This window comes from Macaca thibetana, chromosome 1 (assembly GCF_024542745.1).
Source record: "Macaca thibetana thibetana isolate TM-01 chromosome 1, ASM2454274v1, whole genome shotgun sequence".
NCBI classification, from domain to species: Eukaryota; Metazoa; Chordata; class Mammalia; order Primates; family Cercopithecidae; genus Macaca; species Macaca thibetana.
In genome coordinates this window covers 161,728,236-161,745,654 of record NC_065578.1, presented here as the reverse complement: position 1 = coordinate 161,745,654, position 17,419 = coordinate 161,728,236, and the positions used below count along the sequence as shown (strand labels likewise).

The 17,419-nt window shown below is 49.3% G+C and overlaps 3 protein-coding genes across 5 annotated transcripts in view; 2 read left to right on the top strand and 1 right to left on the bottom strand.

Annotated features, from left to right (window-relative positions):
* SHISA4 (shisa family member 4) overlaps positions 1-17,419 on the top strand; it is a 429,323-nt gene that overhangs the window by 1,221 nt on the left and 410,683 nt on the right. The gene's annotated exons all lie outside the window — the stretch shown is intronic.
* LOC126955360 (uncharacterized) overlaps positions 1-17,419 on the top strand; it is a 98,399-nt gene that overhangs the window by 31,759 nt on the left and 49,221 nt on the right. The window lies entirely within an intron of this gene.
* Positions 12,143-17,419, bottom strand: part of CSRP1 (cysteine and glycine rich protein 1) — a 38,112-nt gene continuing 32,835 nt past the window's right edge. For all 3 annotated transcript variants that reach the window (XM_050764433.1, XM_050764425.1, XM_050764417.1), the window contains exons 5-6: positions 13,896-13,989; positions 12,143-13,394 (exon numbers count right to left, since the gene is read on the bottom strand). In XM_050764433.1, coding sequence (XP_050620390.1) covers positions 13,318-13,394; positions 13,896-13,989 — 171 coding nt within the window. In that variant the 3' untranslated portion in view covers positions 12,143-13,317. The remainder of the gene's footprint in view (positions 13,395-13,895; positions 13,990-17,419) is intronic.

Genomic DNA, 17,419 nt, shown 5'->3' with positions numbered 1-17,419 from the left:
CAGACACAGGGAGGGTCCTGTTGTGGGGATAGGAGTGCCCTCCTCTGCAGCCCCAAAGTTAGGAGATGAGAGAAGGGAACTCTCAGTGTCTCATCCACAGCTCTTTACACACACACACACACACACACACACACACACGTGTGATGACAACTAACTCCTAACTCCCAGAATGCCCCTCCAGGAGAGGGAGTAGACAGTGGCATAAAAGAAGAGACAAAGACAGATGTCTCCTGAGGCCCAGAGGGCAGCAGGGGAGGGAGCTCGAGGTGGGCTGGTGCTGCTCCTCCCTCCCTGCTGAGATATCCCTACCCATCTCCTGGAAGAGGAGCTCTGACTTAACCTTCTTGGGACACTGGGCTGGAGCAGTGCTGGGCCCTAGAGATATTTACCCAATTCTCTTTTTTTTTTTTTTTTTGAGATGGAGTCTCACTTTATTACCAGGCTGGAGTGCAACGGCGTGATCTCAGCTCACTGCAACCTCTGCCTCGCGGACTCAAGTGATTCTCCTGCCTCAGCCTCCCAAGTAGCTGGGATTACAGGGATGTGCCATCATGCCTGGCTAATTTTTGTATTTTTAGTAGAGATGGGGTTTCACCATTTTGGCCAGGCTGGTCTTGAACTCCTGACCTCGTGATCTGCCCACCTTGGCCTCCCAAAGTGCTGGGACTACAGGCATGAGCCACTGCACCCTACCACTTACTCAATTCTTATTGACTTGTTAACTCCACATCGGGCTGATGGACAAAATGTCCCCTGGTAGCAACCCAGAGCTGGCTCCTCTCTCTGCCCACCCCAAAGGGAAAGCGGATCTGCCCTGTCAGTAAATCTAAGTCCAGCTGGAACAGGCTAGACTACAAAATGGCCCCAGGGAAGAATGTGCTGGAAATGGCTCTAGCTAGGGCTGAGCCACACCACCTCCACAGCTGTGTGAGAAGGAGGAAGTCCAAGTGGAGAGGAGGGGTCCCTCTGGGTGGCTACCCAGGACAAGGTGGAAAGAAAGATGGCAATAAGGTGGGATAGAGGCAAGAATGAGACCCAGAGAGATGCAAAAAGTAACATAGCTTTTGTTTTCTATATTTACTTAATCTTTTTTTTTTTTTTTTTTTTTTTTTTAGATTGAGTTTTGCTCTTGTTGCTCAGGCTGGAGTGCAATGGCGCAATCTCAGCTCACTGCAACTTCCGCCTCCCGGGTTCAAGTGATTCTCCTGCCTCAGCCTCCATAGTAGCTGGGATTTCAGGCGCCTGCCATCATGCCCAGCTAATTTTTTGTATTTTTAGTAGAGACGAGGGTTCACTATGTTGGCCAGCCTGGTCTCGAACTCCTGGCCTCAGGCAATCCACCAGCCTCAGCCTCCCAAAGTGTAGGGGTTACAGGCGTGAGTCACCATGCCTGGCTATTTACTTAATCTTATATAAATTCTGTTTAGTGATCATAAATTTTTAGACTCAATCTAAAGAAAAGTGTTGAAGACAATTTATTAACAAAACAAGATGTACATTAACACCGCAAAAACTTTAAAACTAAGGATGATATCACTCCTTTGCTCAAAAGCCACCAGAGCCTTCTCACCTCATTCTGAGTAAAGCCAAAGTAATTGATGCTGCCTGCAAGGCCCTCTAAGACCTGCCCTTCACTTTCTGATCTTACCTCCTGTACTTTCCTCTCTCCCTGGCTCCAGCCACAGTCCTCGCCATCCCTTGAACTTGGCAACCCTCTTTCCTCAGGGCCTTTGCACCTGCTGTCCTCACTGTCTGGAATCCTCTCCCTCAGATCACCAAATGGTTCATTTTTTCACCACACTCAGCTCTGTTCACATATTACCTTCTCAGTAGGGTCTTCTCCCAACACCCTGTTTAAAGCCACAACCCCCTTCCGTAGACGTAGATACATACGCTGTATCCCCTCCCTGCTCAGTTTTTCCTCTATGGCACATAATTAGCATCCACTGCTTTGTATTTTTCTTATTTATTGTCTATCTCCTTTACTTGTAGGCTCTATGCTAGCAGGGAGTTTTTTTGTTTGTTTGTTTTTTTGTTTTGAGACAGAGTCTCGCTCTGTCACCCAGGCTGGAGTGCAGTGGTGCCATCTCGGCTCACTGCAAGCTCTGCCTCCTGGGTTCACCCCATTCTCCTGCCTTCGCCTCCTGAGTAGCTGGGACTACAGGCGCCCGCCACCTCGCCCGGCTAATTTTTTGTATTTTTAGTAGAGGCAGGGTTTCACTGTGTTAGCCAGGATGGTCTCAATCTCCTGACCTCGTGATCCGCCTGCCTCAGCCTCCCAAAGTGCTGAGATTACAGGCATGAGCCACCACGCCTGGCCTATTTATTTTTTTTACCCTATGGCTCCAGCACCTGGAACATTGCCTAATACGCTGTAGGAACTGAACGAATCATTATCGAATGAGAAAATGAAATGGCAATGTACATGACAAAAACTGGGAGGTGGAAAAGGATAATGCAATAGTTTCCCCTCCTCTCATTATTGGGAATCGATAAATGCAATCTAGAGTTAATGAACTAATAAAAAGAATGCATTATTTAAAACAATAATGGAAACCACTAGATGGTTAAAGGAGATTTGTAGGGAGGCAAGACTATTTTGTATGATACTATAATGGTGGATACGTGACATTATGCATCTGTCAAAGCCTACAGAAGCATACAAGAGTGAACTTAAGGCCGGGCGCGGTGGCTCAAGCCTGTAATCCCAGCACTTTGGGAGGCCGAGACGGGCGGATCACGAGGTCAGGAGATCGAGACCATCCTGGCTAACACGGTGAAACCCCGTCTCTACTAAAAACTACAAAAAACTAGCCGGGCGAGGTGGCGGGCGCCTGTAGTCCCAGGTACTTGGGAGGCTGAGGCAGGAGAATGGTGTGAGCCCGGGAGGCGGAGCTTGCAGTGAGCCGAGATTGCGCCACTGCACTCCAGCCTGGGCCATGAACAAGACTCTGTCTCAAAAAAAAAAAAAAAAAAAAAAAAAAAAAAAAAGTAGCACATTAATGCAAGATGTTAATAATAGAAGAAACTATGGAGGAAGGGTAGGTATACAGGAACTCTGTTCTATGTGCTCAAATTTACTATACATCCAAACCTGTTACAAAAATTAAGTATTTTAATTAAATACCAAAAATAAATGGTTTGCCTGTAATCTCAGCACCTTAGGAGGTTAGGGCATGAGGATCGCTTGAGCCCAGGAGTATGAGACCAGCCTAGGCAACATAGTAAGATCTTGTTTCTCCAAAAAATTTTTTTAAAAATAGCCATAGTGGGGCACATGCCTGTAGTCCCAGCTACTCAGGTGTCTGAGGTGGGAGGATGGCTTGAGCCCAGGAGTTTGACACTACAGTGAGCTATGATCACACCAGTGCACTCCAGCCTGGGCAACAGAGCAAGACCCTGTTTAGAAAAGCAAATAACAATTTAAAATAAATTGTTAACAGTCTCTCTGGGTAAGGATGAGGAAGAAAGAGACTTTTATTTTTTCGTTGTTTGCCAATCTGTATTGTTTGACTTTTTAAAATCCTGTGACTGCTTTGCTTCTCTAAAAATCTAGGTAACTGCACAGTACAGAAACGTTCATGCGGTGCAGCAGTTAAAAATAAACAGATCCACAGGGCTTGGTAGGGTGAGATGCCTGAAATATGTTGTTTCATGGGGAAACATTACAGTACAGTAAGTTAATAAGGTATATAGCATGGCCACACATGAACAGAAGTCCATCTTTGTTGTACAGGTTATGTCTAACAGGATTCACAGTGATAAGTTACTTATGGAATGTCCAGGATGAGGATGGGCAGTGTGAGAATGCCTGTCATTTTATGAGCATGCTTCAATATGGTTTCGATGTCATACTCATGTATTAGGCATATTTTTAAAACAAAATAAACACATAAGTATTACATATGTTCTTGAAATAGAATTTCAAACACAAGGGCTGGCTTCAGAGCGGGGGTTGATTTAGAGGCTTGAATGGCAGTTGTTGGCCTCCAGGCATTCCCAGGATTCCCCAAGGTGGGCACATAGAGCCTCCTGATGTGGGGTGTGTACACCAGAACTGAGCAAACCCAGAGCTGAGCATGCAACTCCTCCTGTCTCTGTAGTTCTGTCCTCCACTCCCCAACCTTGGGGAACATAAAAAGGGGGTTGGTTCCCCCACAGGACCCTGGGCTCCTATTCCATTATCCCCTGGCAACCGGAGTTGGAAGGCTCATCTAGTCTGCCTCCATTTGACTCCCAGTCCAGAAAGAGGTGTGTGGTATAGACCAGCACGTCTCAGACTGTAGTGTGCAAACACATCACCTGGGGATCTTGCAAACGCAGATTCTGGTGGAATAGGTCTAGAGTAGGACCTGAGATTCTGCACTTCTAGAAGCTTCCAAGTAACACTGATGCTGATAGTCAACAGAACATACTTTAGATAGTAAGGGTCTAGAGCAGTGTTTCTCAAAATGTAGTCTCAGGCTAGCAGCGTCAGCATCAGCTGGGAACTTGTTAGAAATACAAATTCTAGGCTCCACCCCGGACCTGGGTTTGGAGCCCAGCAATCCATGTTTTAACAAGACCTCCAGGTGATTCTGATGCACACGTGTGAGAACCACTGGTGTAGGGGAAGGAGCACTCAGCTAGGAGACAGGGCACCCGTGTCCTAGCCCAAGCTTGGTGATACCTTACACAGTCACTTCCCCTTTCTGATCTCAGTTTCCTCTTCTGTAAAATGAAAGCTGTCAAGTTCTATCTTGCAGATGTAGTGCATATTTGAAAAAAAAAAAGAAGCCTGGCTAGTTTATGGGAGCTATGGAACCCCTGTACAGGCAAGAAAAGAAAACATCACTACTCCTTCCTCAACCTGTTCCCTGGATTCCTCAGGCCGGGTAGTGCCTCCTCACCTAGATGGGGCATGAAAATGGGTCTGTTTGCAGCCCTGCTCCTCTCCACCCTGCTTCTCCCTTCAGGCTTCTGCACCCACCCTCCAATCCACAGGTCCCTCACTGCTCTCCTCTCCCTGGGAGCTGGGGGCTGGAAGACTCAGTCGGACTGACCTCTCCCTCAGACTTCTCCTGACCTGTTCACACCCCTTTGATGTACAGCCGTTTGTTCCAGGGCTTTGGGGTTTCCTCGGATCTCTGTTTTTCTAAAGGGAAACAGAAGGAAAAACCCAACCGAGGTTTAAAGTCTCTGATGACTTGGGTTTTATGGGCACCATTGCGACAGACTTCAAGTGGGCAGCAACTCTGCAGCCGACCCGCCCAGGCTTGCTCCTGGGCCTGGCTCTCTCAGTGGAAATCCCCTCCCACGCTCAGCCCTTTAATCACTTTCCAGCCCAATAACTTTCCTGATTCACCAGGAATCCCTTTCGTCTTGAGAGCACCTACTGCCCCTCTCTGATGGGGCTGAGTCTGGGCTTGAAGGCATTTGATCCCAGCGTGGGTCTTACAGAGATTGGACTTGTGGGCTCATGGTTCAGGTTGGGGCCTGCAGAATTTTCCCTTTTCCCATGCCATCTTGGCATCTGGGTGCCCATGTTGTAGGAAAAAATGGGCTGCCCTGGAATGAATCTCTTCCTTGAGGACACTTGACCAAGGGGCAAGGACACTAGGAGGAGACTGACTGATACCCAGGAAACTAGTGGCCTCAACCAACATGCCAATAATAGCCATGAAACCCTTGACATAAAAGTGACTTTCTCTTTTCTTCTAGTAATAATCATCTGCTTTAAATTCAATAATACTTGAATACATTTTTGTTGCAAAAGATTTAAAACATGACAGTATCTTTTCACCATCCTGCTAGTCCCCCAACCCCAGAGACAACAATCACTTAGCTTGGTTTGGGTCTTGCCAGACATTTGTTTTTACTTTTCACACATCTGCACCCAGACTAGTATAAAGTAGCATTCTCAATGGTAATGTAAGGGAGTTGGTTGAAGGATTCATAAGTCCCCTTCCAGCTCTGCCATTTTCTGCATTTGTGGGTGGCTTTTCCCTCTCCTCCTAAAGTGGAGACATTCATAGGCTCTCCCTAAAATTATGGGGTAGGGGGAATGCATAGAGGAAAATAGGAAAGAAAAGGTCACAGTGTCAACAGCAGTTTCTTCGAGGTGAGATCATGGATGAGTTTTTTACCACTTGCCTCTGATTTTCAAACGTTTCATCATGAGAGTTATAAAGATTATTATTCGTGAGTATGACTTTGATAACAGGGAAGCTCCTATACAGTGTCATTGTCAAGATCAGGCAGGGGAAGGAAGCTGTGAGTTGTCCAGCCTGAGGCTTAGGTCAAGGAGAAATCAACAGATTGCTCAAGGCAGAGGGGTGTGTGGAGGGACTTAGAGAGGAGAGGAAGGCTCATGGCATATTCTTGAATGTGATCTACGGGAAGATTCATAGAAAGGAACTTCAGAGTAAATCCTGTTGTGTGTGAATTAAGAATTAAGTATTCTGTGAGCCAGGCCCTGGGCTAGACTTTAGGGACACAAGGGCAAATGGGTGAATCAGAGTTCTCTACTTAACAGGGACTAGCAAAACAATGGGAGGAAAAGTTCACATCTTTAGGAATCCAGCTCTACTTTTGCAAGAATATATTCCCTCCTACTGAAGAAGATCCCAGAGTTAAGCATTAGCTCTTCGACAGGCCACCATCCTGACTTTGTAGAAACATGGTCTCCATACTTGACTCGGCCTATCTAAGGTAATATTGGTATGTGTACTAGTCAGGATGGGCTAGGTTATTCTGCGCTAACAAACCCCTTCCAAACCCAATAGCTTAACACAGCAAAGGTCATCCCACTCATACCGTATGTCCTACTTGAGCTGGCAGGGGAGGTTCTGCTCATTGAGATATACACATATCCAGGTTGCTGGAGGTTCCATCACGACACCCACTTCCACACTCTCCACAACAGAGAAAAGGGACATGAAAACTTACACCGTGTCTATTAAAGAAGTCTGCTCAGATGACCAGGCATGGTGGCTCACACCTGTAATCCCAGCACTTTGGGAGGCCGAGGCAAGTGGATCACCTGAGGTCAGGAGTTCAAGACCAGCCTGGCCAACATGATGAAACTCATCTCAAATAAAAATACAAAAAATTAGCTGGGTGTGGTGGCAGGCACCTGTAATCCCAGCTACTTCGGGAGGCTGAGCCAGGAGAATCGATTAAACCCGGGAGGCAGAGGTTGCAGTGAGCCAAGATTGCACCACTGCACTCTAGCCTGGGCAACAAGAGGGAAACTCCATCTCAAAAAAAAAAAAAAAAAAAAAAAAAAAAAAAAAAATCTGCTCAGAAGTGACACTTCTGGTCTCAATTAGAGGCCACAGCAAGCCACATCGCCACATCAAAATTCAAGGGATGGGGCCAAATGTAACCTCTAAATGTAAACGTAGATATTACTGTGTGCCCAGGAATATCTGTGAACATCCCTTAAAGGACTAGACAATGTGGTTGCCATGGGACTGCTGGGTACCACCAGAAGGCAGAGCCATAGAGATACCTCTTCACTCCTCCAGTAGGTAGCAACAGTCCCCCTTGGCCTGGGACCAAGCCCTTGAACTCTCTGGAAGAGTCAGGTTGAGGTCAACAGGGTGGAAATATAGAAGGCTCAGGAACAGGTGCTTTTGAAAAGGCACCAAGGGCTTGTTCAGGCATGGAAAATGCCCACTAAGGGCTTTATTCGTGATAATCTGCTTCCTGAATTTTCATGGCCTTTAGGGTGAGTCTTCCTAGGCCCATAAACTCGGGACATCAGAGTTGGGTGGATTCCCTGAAGCTTGGCTGTTCAAGTGTGGTCCCAGGATCAGCAACATCAGCACCACCTCCCCGGGAGCTTGTGAGAGATGTCCAATCTCAGGCCCCACCCAAAACTACTGAACTAGAATCTGCATTTTAACAAGATCCCCAGGAGATTCATATGCACATTAAAGCTTGAGAAGCATTTCCCCAGAACTAATTTAGGCCAACGTCTTCACTTCACAAATGAGGAGCCGACACCCAGAGGGGAGGAGGCAGGCCCAGAGTCACACAGCTGGTTCCAATCCTGGCTCCACCACTTGCCAGGGACTTAAGTAAGTCTCTTTAAAATTCACTGAATCTCAGTTTCCTCTTATATAATAAAGGGATAATATAATTACCTCCTAGTGCTTATATGAGGATCAAATAAGAAAACATCTAGACCAGTGCCAGGCACATAGTATGTGCTCAATAACTGTTAGCTATTGCAATGGTCCTAACTCACCATTTCAGCACCAGGCCTCATACCCCCAGTACATAACTGTTTCTTCTTAAGGCAGGGATGTTAGGTATGGCCCTGCAGGGATGGGACCTGAACCCAGCTGCCTGCATTTATATCCTGCTCAATTTGACCTTGAGACGGTTGTTGAATTGTTCTTTGGTTCTTGGCTTCAGTTTGATCATTTATAAGTGGGTAAAATGACAGCACCTACTTCATGGGGACATTGTGAGAATGAAATGAGGTAATACATTTAAGGTCTTCAAATAGTCGATATCATATATTAAGCACACAAGATGGATGAGTAATGTGAGAATTAAGTGAGTTAATACATTAAAGATCTTCAAACAGTCTATAGCATATAGTAAGCACACAAGTTGGATGAATAATGTTTCCAAAATGTCCAAAAGAAGACTGGGTTGGAGGAAGTTGTACCCTAGAAAGGCAGGAGACAGGCGTTTGTTTCCCAGGGGGAGCTGCCTCTGTTCTATCCCTTTGACCTATTGCAAGTCCCCAGTTTGTTTCTCTGGCCACTGGACGGCACCCAACCCCTGGCTGTGTTTTTCCTCCTTCACTGGACTCGCTGGACTGCCTGGTGCCTCCATCAGGAAGCGCTGAAAGGCCACGGGATCTCTAGTGGGGAGGGGCGGACTCAGGCAGCCGACAGCTGTCTTCAAATCTCTGAAGCGCTCTCATGCAGGAGAGGGATTAGACCTGTTCTGGATGACTCTAGGGGACAGAAATAGGAAGTTCCAGGAAGTCCTCTCTAATCATTAGAACTGTTCAGAGGCAACCCCAGCTGCGCGGCGGGGCGGGGCGGGGCGCGGAGCTGTCGGCAACTAAGTGGTTGAGGTTGAGCTGCCGGGTGGAGGTCGGCACCTGCTGGGAGGCTGGGCTGGTCCGCAGTTTCTCAAGCCCGGCTGAGCCCGGGCGAGTGTCAGAGAATCACCTGAGGAGCTTGTCGAATACAGATTCCCAGGCCCCACCCAGGCCAACCGAATCAGAATCTCTAGGGGTGAGGCTGGGAACCATTTTTAAAGGCTTCCCCAATGAGTCTCAGAATAAAGGCTGGGCTTGGAGGCGGGGCCAGGGCCGGGCGTGGCACGGGGGCGAGGCGGGGGAAGGGCCGGACCTTCTAGTAGTTAATCTCTGCGTCCCTCATTCCGCCACACTCACCTCCACTGATCTAAGTCGGTGGATCGTGCCTCGCTGGGTGGCCCCCTCACTTGATCTTAGCCAAAGGCCGAGAAGCGATTGGGTGCCCCACCTCGAATAATTTCTGTGGCCCTTGATTCTGGGATCACTCCCACACTTAATAGCAGCTCTAACACCCCCCAACCTCCTCTCCCCAAGATCTCTATCCTCACCTCTCCAGTCGGCCTCAGGATCTTCCTGTCCCTCCCCAGCCTCTCAGGTGACCCAGACAATTTGCTAAGGCTCCTGGAGAAGGGCAGTCCGAGGAGGCTGGGCCTGCCGCCCATCGGGAGGGGCAGCTGTTTCCTATCATATCCTAAAAAGCCCAGGGCTCCACCGCTCCTGCAGCTGGGCATAGCTCCCACCAAATACATTCTCCAGAGGTCGCCCTAGACACTTTGCTCGGAAATGACAGAAGGGAGAAAAGAAATACCCAAGTGGACATAAAGACCTTGCTCACCCCGGCCGGGCGCGGTGGCTCATGCCTGTAATCCCACCACTTTGAGAGGCCGAGATGGGCGGATCACCTGAGGTCGTGAGTTCGAGACCAACCAGCCATGACCAACATGGAGAAACCCCGTCTCTACCAAAAAAAGTACAAAAATTAGCCGGGCGGTGTGGTTTATGCCTGTAATCCCAGCTACTCAGAGGCTGAGGCAGGAGAGGTTGCGGTGAGAGATCGCACCATTGAACAAACTCGGGAGGCAGAGGTTAATCCCAGCACTTTGGGAGGCCGAGACGGGTGGAGCCGAGATGAGACCACCATTGCCCTAAAAAATACAAAAAACTAGAGCAAACTTCTGTCTTTTTTTCCGGCCACTGCAAAAAAAAAAAAAAAAAAAAAAAAAAAAAAAAAAAAAAAAAAAAGTCCTTGCTCACTCTTTGGTGACTCTTTGGGTCAATTCCACAGGGTTTGCTATTCCACAGGGCCCCGAAGCGCGCCAACCCTCAAAGGAGAAGTGAGCGTCGGGAATTACACGCGTGCGCTGTCTTGCGCAGGAGCTGAGTCCTCAGGGTCCACGGGGAGAGGAGGAGGGAGTGGGGTGCGCGGAAAGGCAGCGCCTGCCTTTTGCCCTGACCCCATAGCACCACCTGGTGTCTCCAGGGACGGCGCAAGCGCCGCGCTTGCGGATGCTGGGCCCTCTCCCCGTCAGCCGACTCTCCTTCCAGCCGTGCCTCCCCTGCCTGGTGTTCCTCCTTCCTTGCTGCGCCACCCTGCCTGGCCCTTCACCGTCCAGTGAGTGCTTCCTGGCCTGGCCGCAGCTGGCTTACAGCCCCCTGCCTTTACCCAGGTCTTACTCCCAGGAGGTGCGTCCGGGCCCTGCCCACAGTGGGGCTGCACTGAAAGACAGTGGCCCCGGAGCAGGACAGCTAGTGGTGCAAGGGACAGGAGGATGAGTCGCCGACAGGCCCTCCCGGGCAGCCAGCAGAGGGCAGACTCTCTCCAGCTTTGGGCCCCAAAGGCTCCCATCCGGGCCACGCCTGTAGGCCCCTCCCAGAACAGGAGGCTTCCGTTGCGTGAGTGGAACCAGCCGTCCTCCTGGCTGCAGAAACGTGTCTGGAGCACCTTTCGTGGGCCACCCCCTGTGCTGGAGCCCGAAGGGTTACCAAGATGGAGCCCTTGACCCCGATTGCAGAACTCCCAGCCAGTGCCCACCCTGGGCTGGCATTCTCTGAACTCCTCCAGCTCTTCTCCCTGTCACCTTGCACTTTTCTATTGCTCTGCACCATTGATGGGTGTTATGCATGCATAGGTCCCTTTCTCAGAGTCAAGGAGGGGGCTCTGTCAAGGTCACTTTTGGAGCTGGTCATCTGGGAAATAGGTATACGAGGCCTCGTTGTTGTTAAAGCATCTGCTTTTGTTTTGAAAATTTAGTGTGGGCACATTTTTGAGAAGGGCTGAAAGCAGAGCAGCTCAGCCCCAACGCATCAGGCAGGTGTGCCTAAGATGAAGGATGCTGCAACCCCTCACATGAGCCTATTACCAAAAAATGCGGCCTTCCACGGACTTGCTGTGGGGGCCCTAACAGCACAGCAGGCTGGCCCAGGCCCCTCCACCACATCCCTCCTAGGCAGAAGTGAGCTTTCTAGATTTGACGTGAAAGTTCCTCTGGTTGAGTTTCCCTCTTAGGCTGGGGCTTTCCAAGCTGGGAGAAGTTCTGAGCAGTTTTGGGGCCTAGCTGAGCCCTCCAAGACCAAAGTCCATGCAATTCCCAGGCCCAGATTTGGGGGTGGAGACCAGACAGGACAAGCCAGTGGTATTTGGCTGGTCAGGTCACTTCAGACAGTGTGGTTCAGTTGGAATTGATACTGAGAAGCAACTGGTCCTTAGAAAAAGCAGGAACGAATCCACTTTGATTCATTTCCACCAGGCTGCCTGCTAATTTTTTTTTTTTTTTTTTTTTTTAAACAGAGTTTTGCATTTGTTGCCTAGGCTGGAGTGCAATGGCGTGATCTCAGTTCACTGCAACCTCTGCCTCCCGGGTTCAAGTGATTCTCCTGCCTCAGCCTCCCGAGTATCTGGGATTACAGGCACCCACACCCCGCCTGGCTAATTTTTTTGTCTTTTTGGTTGAGATGGAGTTTCACCATGTTAGCCAGGCTGGTCTCAAACTCCTGACCTCAGGTGATCCACCTGCCTCGGCCTCCCAAAGCCCCTAATTTGATTGCTCTCATCGAGTTCCCTCCCAGCTCCACAGACACAGGATTGGGACACCAGAGTTCTGGTCTAAACAGCTTTATTGACCAGATGAGAAATCAGCTTGGGTACAGCCCATGCCTGCAGCCCTTTCAGTGGGTGGCTCCAGATAGTGTTGTCCTTTCAGTCGCTGGGAGCAGTGAGGCCCAGCCCTTTCCCTTCCTCCCACCACCACTCCTAACCTGGGGCCTGGAAGGGGTGGAATGATGTGATCTAAGAGTCTCTGGAGAAGGGTGGAGTGGAAGAGGCAGGGTCTTGGGTTAAAGGGAAGATTCTGAGGTCGCAGGGCAAAGGAAAGGGGTGTTTGGATGAAGACTGAGGCTATGCCGACCTTCCTCCACATCTGAGGATCAAGCAGGTGTGGCAAGAACAGAACCCTGGCCTGGGCTCTGCTGGCCACAGCCTTAGGACCCAGGGTTAAGCCAGAGATAAATGAAGATTTGGGCCATTGATAAATGCCAATGTATGTTTCAGGTATTTCATTAGGATCCCTCCATCAAGCAGGGAACTAGATGTCTGAGAAGATCAAATAACATCCTGACTTTGGGGTCCTTAGACCTGGGTTATTCTCCCACTCCTAGTGGGAGGCTATCCGTTCCACAAAGTCTCTAAAGCAAGAGGCCTGGAGAAGCAGCGGCTCCTAGGACCCCGCTGCCTGCCTCTCTGCCTGCGGTAGTGACTCCCTAAGCTGGGACTCCTCAGGCTTACTCTGAGGGACACCAGGAAACCCACCTTCTTTCCCACAGAGGAGAATCTCTGGGATCCAAGAAACCCAGCCTTCCCCCCTCCTCATCTTTGTCTTGCTTCCCTCTCCCTCCAGCCTGTTGCTGCTGCTCCTCTGGGCGCCAAGATGTGTCCCCAGGTGTCTTGGCCAGCTGATGGTGGACGTGCAGCGCAAGAGGCTAAGAACAGAGCTCTGTGGGGTGAAGTGTGGGGAGAGGGGCCTGCTCTCACCTAGACTCAAAACACTGAGGTCTCCTACTGGTGATGGTGTCAGATCCCAGGCCTGGGGAGTCCTTTAGTGGGGTGGGACCTCAGGCAGACCCCCAAACCAAAGGGAGCCAGATGCCCAAGTTCAAGTCATTAGTGATATGTGGCAGGCATGAGAGAAATGAACCCGGAGGTCTCCAAAGCTGCTGGGAAGGGAATGGCGATGACAAGCGCAGGAGTGGGCAGGGCGTGGTGGGTGATGGTGGCCTCACTCAGAGTGGACCAAGGCCCCAGCTCCTTGCCCAAAACCAAAGCCCTTGGGCCCGAAGTTTTTAGCATAGCATCCTGCAGAGAGAGGAGAGAGAAGTGAAATAAGGGCATGTTCCTCCTCCACCCCCAGCCGCACCACCCACCCTCCTGCTGAAGATCCCCCACTCCTAGTGCCCAGCCAGGCCGCTAGGGAAGAAAGGTCCACTAGGACCCCCTCACCTCCACAGCACCCCAGTCTCAATAGTAAAATGGTGAAGAGGCTCTTGGTTCCACCCTGTACCCACTGCCCCAGCCACTGAAATTACAGAAGCATCATCTGCTGTAAGAGCATTAGACTGGGAGTTAGGAAGCCAGAGTCTAGCTCTATGCCTGCCTCGATTTGCCAGATGATGCTGGCCAAGTTGCTTTCTCCCTCTGGTCTTGTTTCCTCATCTGTACAATGAAGGAATCATACTAGATGTTCAGGATCTTGGATCCCAAGGCCAGGAATTAGTTTATATTCAGCAAAGGCAAGACTACTTAGGCCCTGCACTCCCTTGGGCCTCCTGACCCTCAATTAGAAGTGAAAACACCCACCTTTGCAGTAAATCTCGCCATCCTTGTCTGCCAGGGTGGTTGACTCAAGGCCTTTGCCACACTTGGCACATCGAAAGCAGGACTTATGCCAGGACTAGGCAGGGAAGGAAATAGTTAATGGCTGCCACCCGTGATGAGGGTACCCTCCACCCCAGGCCCACTCCCTTTGACATAACCATGGTATAAGGGCTCAAGCCACTTCTGAAGTCTGCTCAACTGGTGCTGCTGGGAGGACATGGCCCATGGTGCAAGGCAGTAGAGGGAGAAGGCCAGGGACCACATGCCACCTCGCACCATCTTCCATGCTATGTTGCAATGGCCTGATGATTAGGGTCACCAGCTATACCACAAAAGGCAGGTGAGGGGGTGGGTTTAACACCAAGGTAGCTGTTCCCCCCACTGGCTGGGCCAGATGAGCCTTCTCCAGACCCATCTTGCCAGTAGATCAGTGGTGTGAGCCAGGGCTTTGCACTCCTCCTGGTACTGTCACTTAGTACTTGAACAGCCCTCACCAGGAAGACCTTTCTGCCCCGTGTTGCCTTGGGACATCTCATAGAGACACAAAGGGTCTTCTGTGGCCCCTGGAGAAACTACACTCCTTAGGACTTCCCCTGCTGAGTTTAATGCAATTTCATAGACTTATTCTCCTTCCAAAGTGATACTAGACAACATTGACTCTGGCTTCCTCTGTGCCAGGCCCTGTGCCAGGCACTTTACACTGGTGAAATCAGTTAATGTTCACAGCTACCCAGTGGGGGACATACTGCCACCCTACCCTCCAATAGCTGATAGCCTTTGGGCAAAGGAGGCACCTAATTCTAGAACTTCAGAGGCTAGGCTGGTCCAGGAGAATCCCAATTACAAATACCTTCTCTGTGACCAGGCATCATATGTTTAATCTAGTCCTCACATCCATTCTGTAACACAGGGCAAACAGCTCTCCCAGAAAAAAAAAAGTGAGGCCCAAGTTTGTACACAGTGATGGGACATTGCACAGACAGACTTCTTAGAAGCCAGCTCCCATCAACAGCTGGGCAGGCTAAGAGGCTGATGTGTAGACAGCTCCGCTTAACCCAGGAAAAGCAAGAGGCAGGCAGCAGTCAGATAAGACAAAACAAGGCCTTTTAAGGGCAAAGACACTCCTAGTGCCCAGGCTGGCGGATGAGAAGGGAAATTCATCCCCTCAGATTTGCTGGTTGCCTAACCTTGCCCATTGGCTTCTTCTCCAAAGAGCTGAAATTGGGGGACCTGGGTCTAGGTCGGTGCCAGTGCAACCTCAGTAGTCACCCAGGCTTTGCTGCCTCCTCTATAAAGCAAGGGGCTGCTACCCCAAGCTCTCCAGGCTGGAGAAAAACTGAATCACACCTAGACCAACACCTCTCCTCATATTTCCTAGCCACTCCCCAGCTTATTCAAAATAAGCTGAATCCCTTTGCTATTCATAAGCACCCAAACGTATTCCCAGCTCCTCAACATTTCTTGAGCGAGGCAATAGAAAGGTGGGGGCTTCTCCCTACCTTTTCCACTTGAATGCAAAATTATCTTATCTTACTCCTTAGTACAGCCCTAACTTTACCTTATAGCCTGCCTAAGTAATGGAAATAGTGATTCTTAGCTATTCTTAATAATTTTCTATTCTCATAATGAGATAGAACAAAAAACCCAACTTAACAATAGTATTAATGTCTCCTGTTTTCATATCCTTTAGTCAATGGCAAGGATCTTCATTGTGACCTCATAACAATCCCTGAAAATAAACAACAATAATAATAACAATAGCAAAACTGTACTGAGGACATACCAGGTACTACATTGCATGTTAAACATGTATTATCTCATTTAATCATTAAAGCTGCCTGGTAGTCGGGCGTGGTGGCTCACACCTCACAATCCCAGACCTTTGGGAGGCCGAGGTAGGTGGATTATGAGGTCCAGGCTGGTTCAAGACCAGCCTGGCCAACATGGTGAAACCCCATCTCTACTAAAACTACAAAAATTAGCTGGGTGTAGTGGCGCACGCCTGTAGTCCCACCTACTCGGGAGGCTGAGGCAGGAGAATCGCTTGAATCTGGGAGGCGGAGGTTGTAGTGAGCTAAGATCGCGCCACTGCGCTCCAGCCTAGATGACAAGAGTGAAATTCTGCCAAAAAAAAAAACAAAAAACAAAAACAAACAAACAAAAAAACTGCCTTATTTGTCAGGGACCATTACTTGGTCCACTTTGCATTTCCTCCACTATTCAGGTCCACTTTAGAGCTGCAAAACTGAAACGTAGGGAGGATAAATTTTCCCAAGGCCACTCAGCCAATAAATGGCAAAACTAGGATTCAAAGCAGGCTGTCTAGAGTCTAAGGTCTTAATTACCATGCTAGGATTAACAATCCCTTCCCATTTTGCAGCCTTGGAAATGGGTTCAAAGAGGCTAAATGGCCCAAAGTAGCATTAACAGTAGTAACAGTAGTAAGAGCAAGGGCTTCGGAGTCAGACAAACCTGGGCTTGAGCCTGACTTAGCCCCTTCCTAGCAGATCAGGGCAAGTTATGTAATCCTTCTGACTCCCAGTTCCTTCATCTGTACAACAGGGATACTAATCCCCATCTCCGTCCAACCATGACTGTGAGAGTAGAGAGTCTAACCTTGGCCTAAGTGTTAGTTGCTCAACATTGCTTGATCCATTCCCTTATCCCATTTCTCCAGGTCAAAAAGCCTTCAAAGCCAAAACCCAAATCCAGAAGAGCTGAAGATGGGCTCTAGGCCCAGGAGTTCCATAACCTTGTTGTGTGATCTTGGCCAAGTCACTTTTCTATCTCAGGCCTCACATGATGCTCCAGAAATCCTCTCTGGCCTCATAGCTGAAAGACACCTCCTCTGTGATTTCTGACTGCTAATCTGACACTGCAAACCCCGGGGGCAAGAGTTCTACCTCTTCTCTACTGCGGCCTATCTGAAGGAAGTGATCGGCTCAATTGGGAACTGTCGGTTTGCTACGGTGATTCTCACTGTGCATTGGTGATTGGGGGCTACTGTCAGAATATCATGGGGGAAGAGCATGGGTGGCAACTCTAAACAGTGTGAAAAAAGCCTCCTAGGAGGCTCTGATAGGCCTGAACCTTGAAAATCTCTGCCCTGGGGGTATTTGGATAGGTTTCTGGGAGTCCACATTCCATGAAACAGAATGTATATTTTTGGGATCACAAATCCTTTGAAAATCTGATAAAAGCTATGGATCTAAGAAGCAGACATGTTCCCATGAAACTTTGCATATAATTTTCGGGGCTTTGTGGACCCTCTGCAGCCCATCCATGTACCCTTACATTCTGTTCTCCAATATTGGAGATACAGATTGATCATTGCCACTCCCTATGAATGGCCCATTGTCCATCAATGCTAGGGATGTTACTGCTCATGGCTGATATGAGCTCCTTGGAGACTGGAAAGCACAGGTACATGCAATCCACAGGGACAAAGGGAAGAGGTTAAACCCCAGTGCTCAGGCTGCCCTGAGCAGAGCTAGGGTCACCAATTT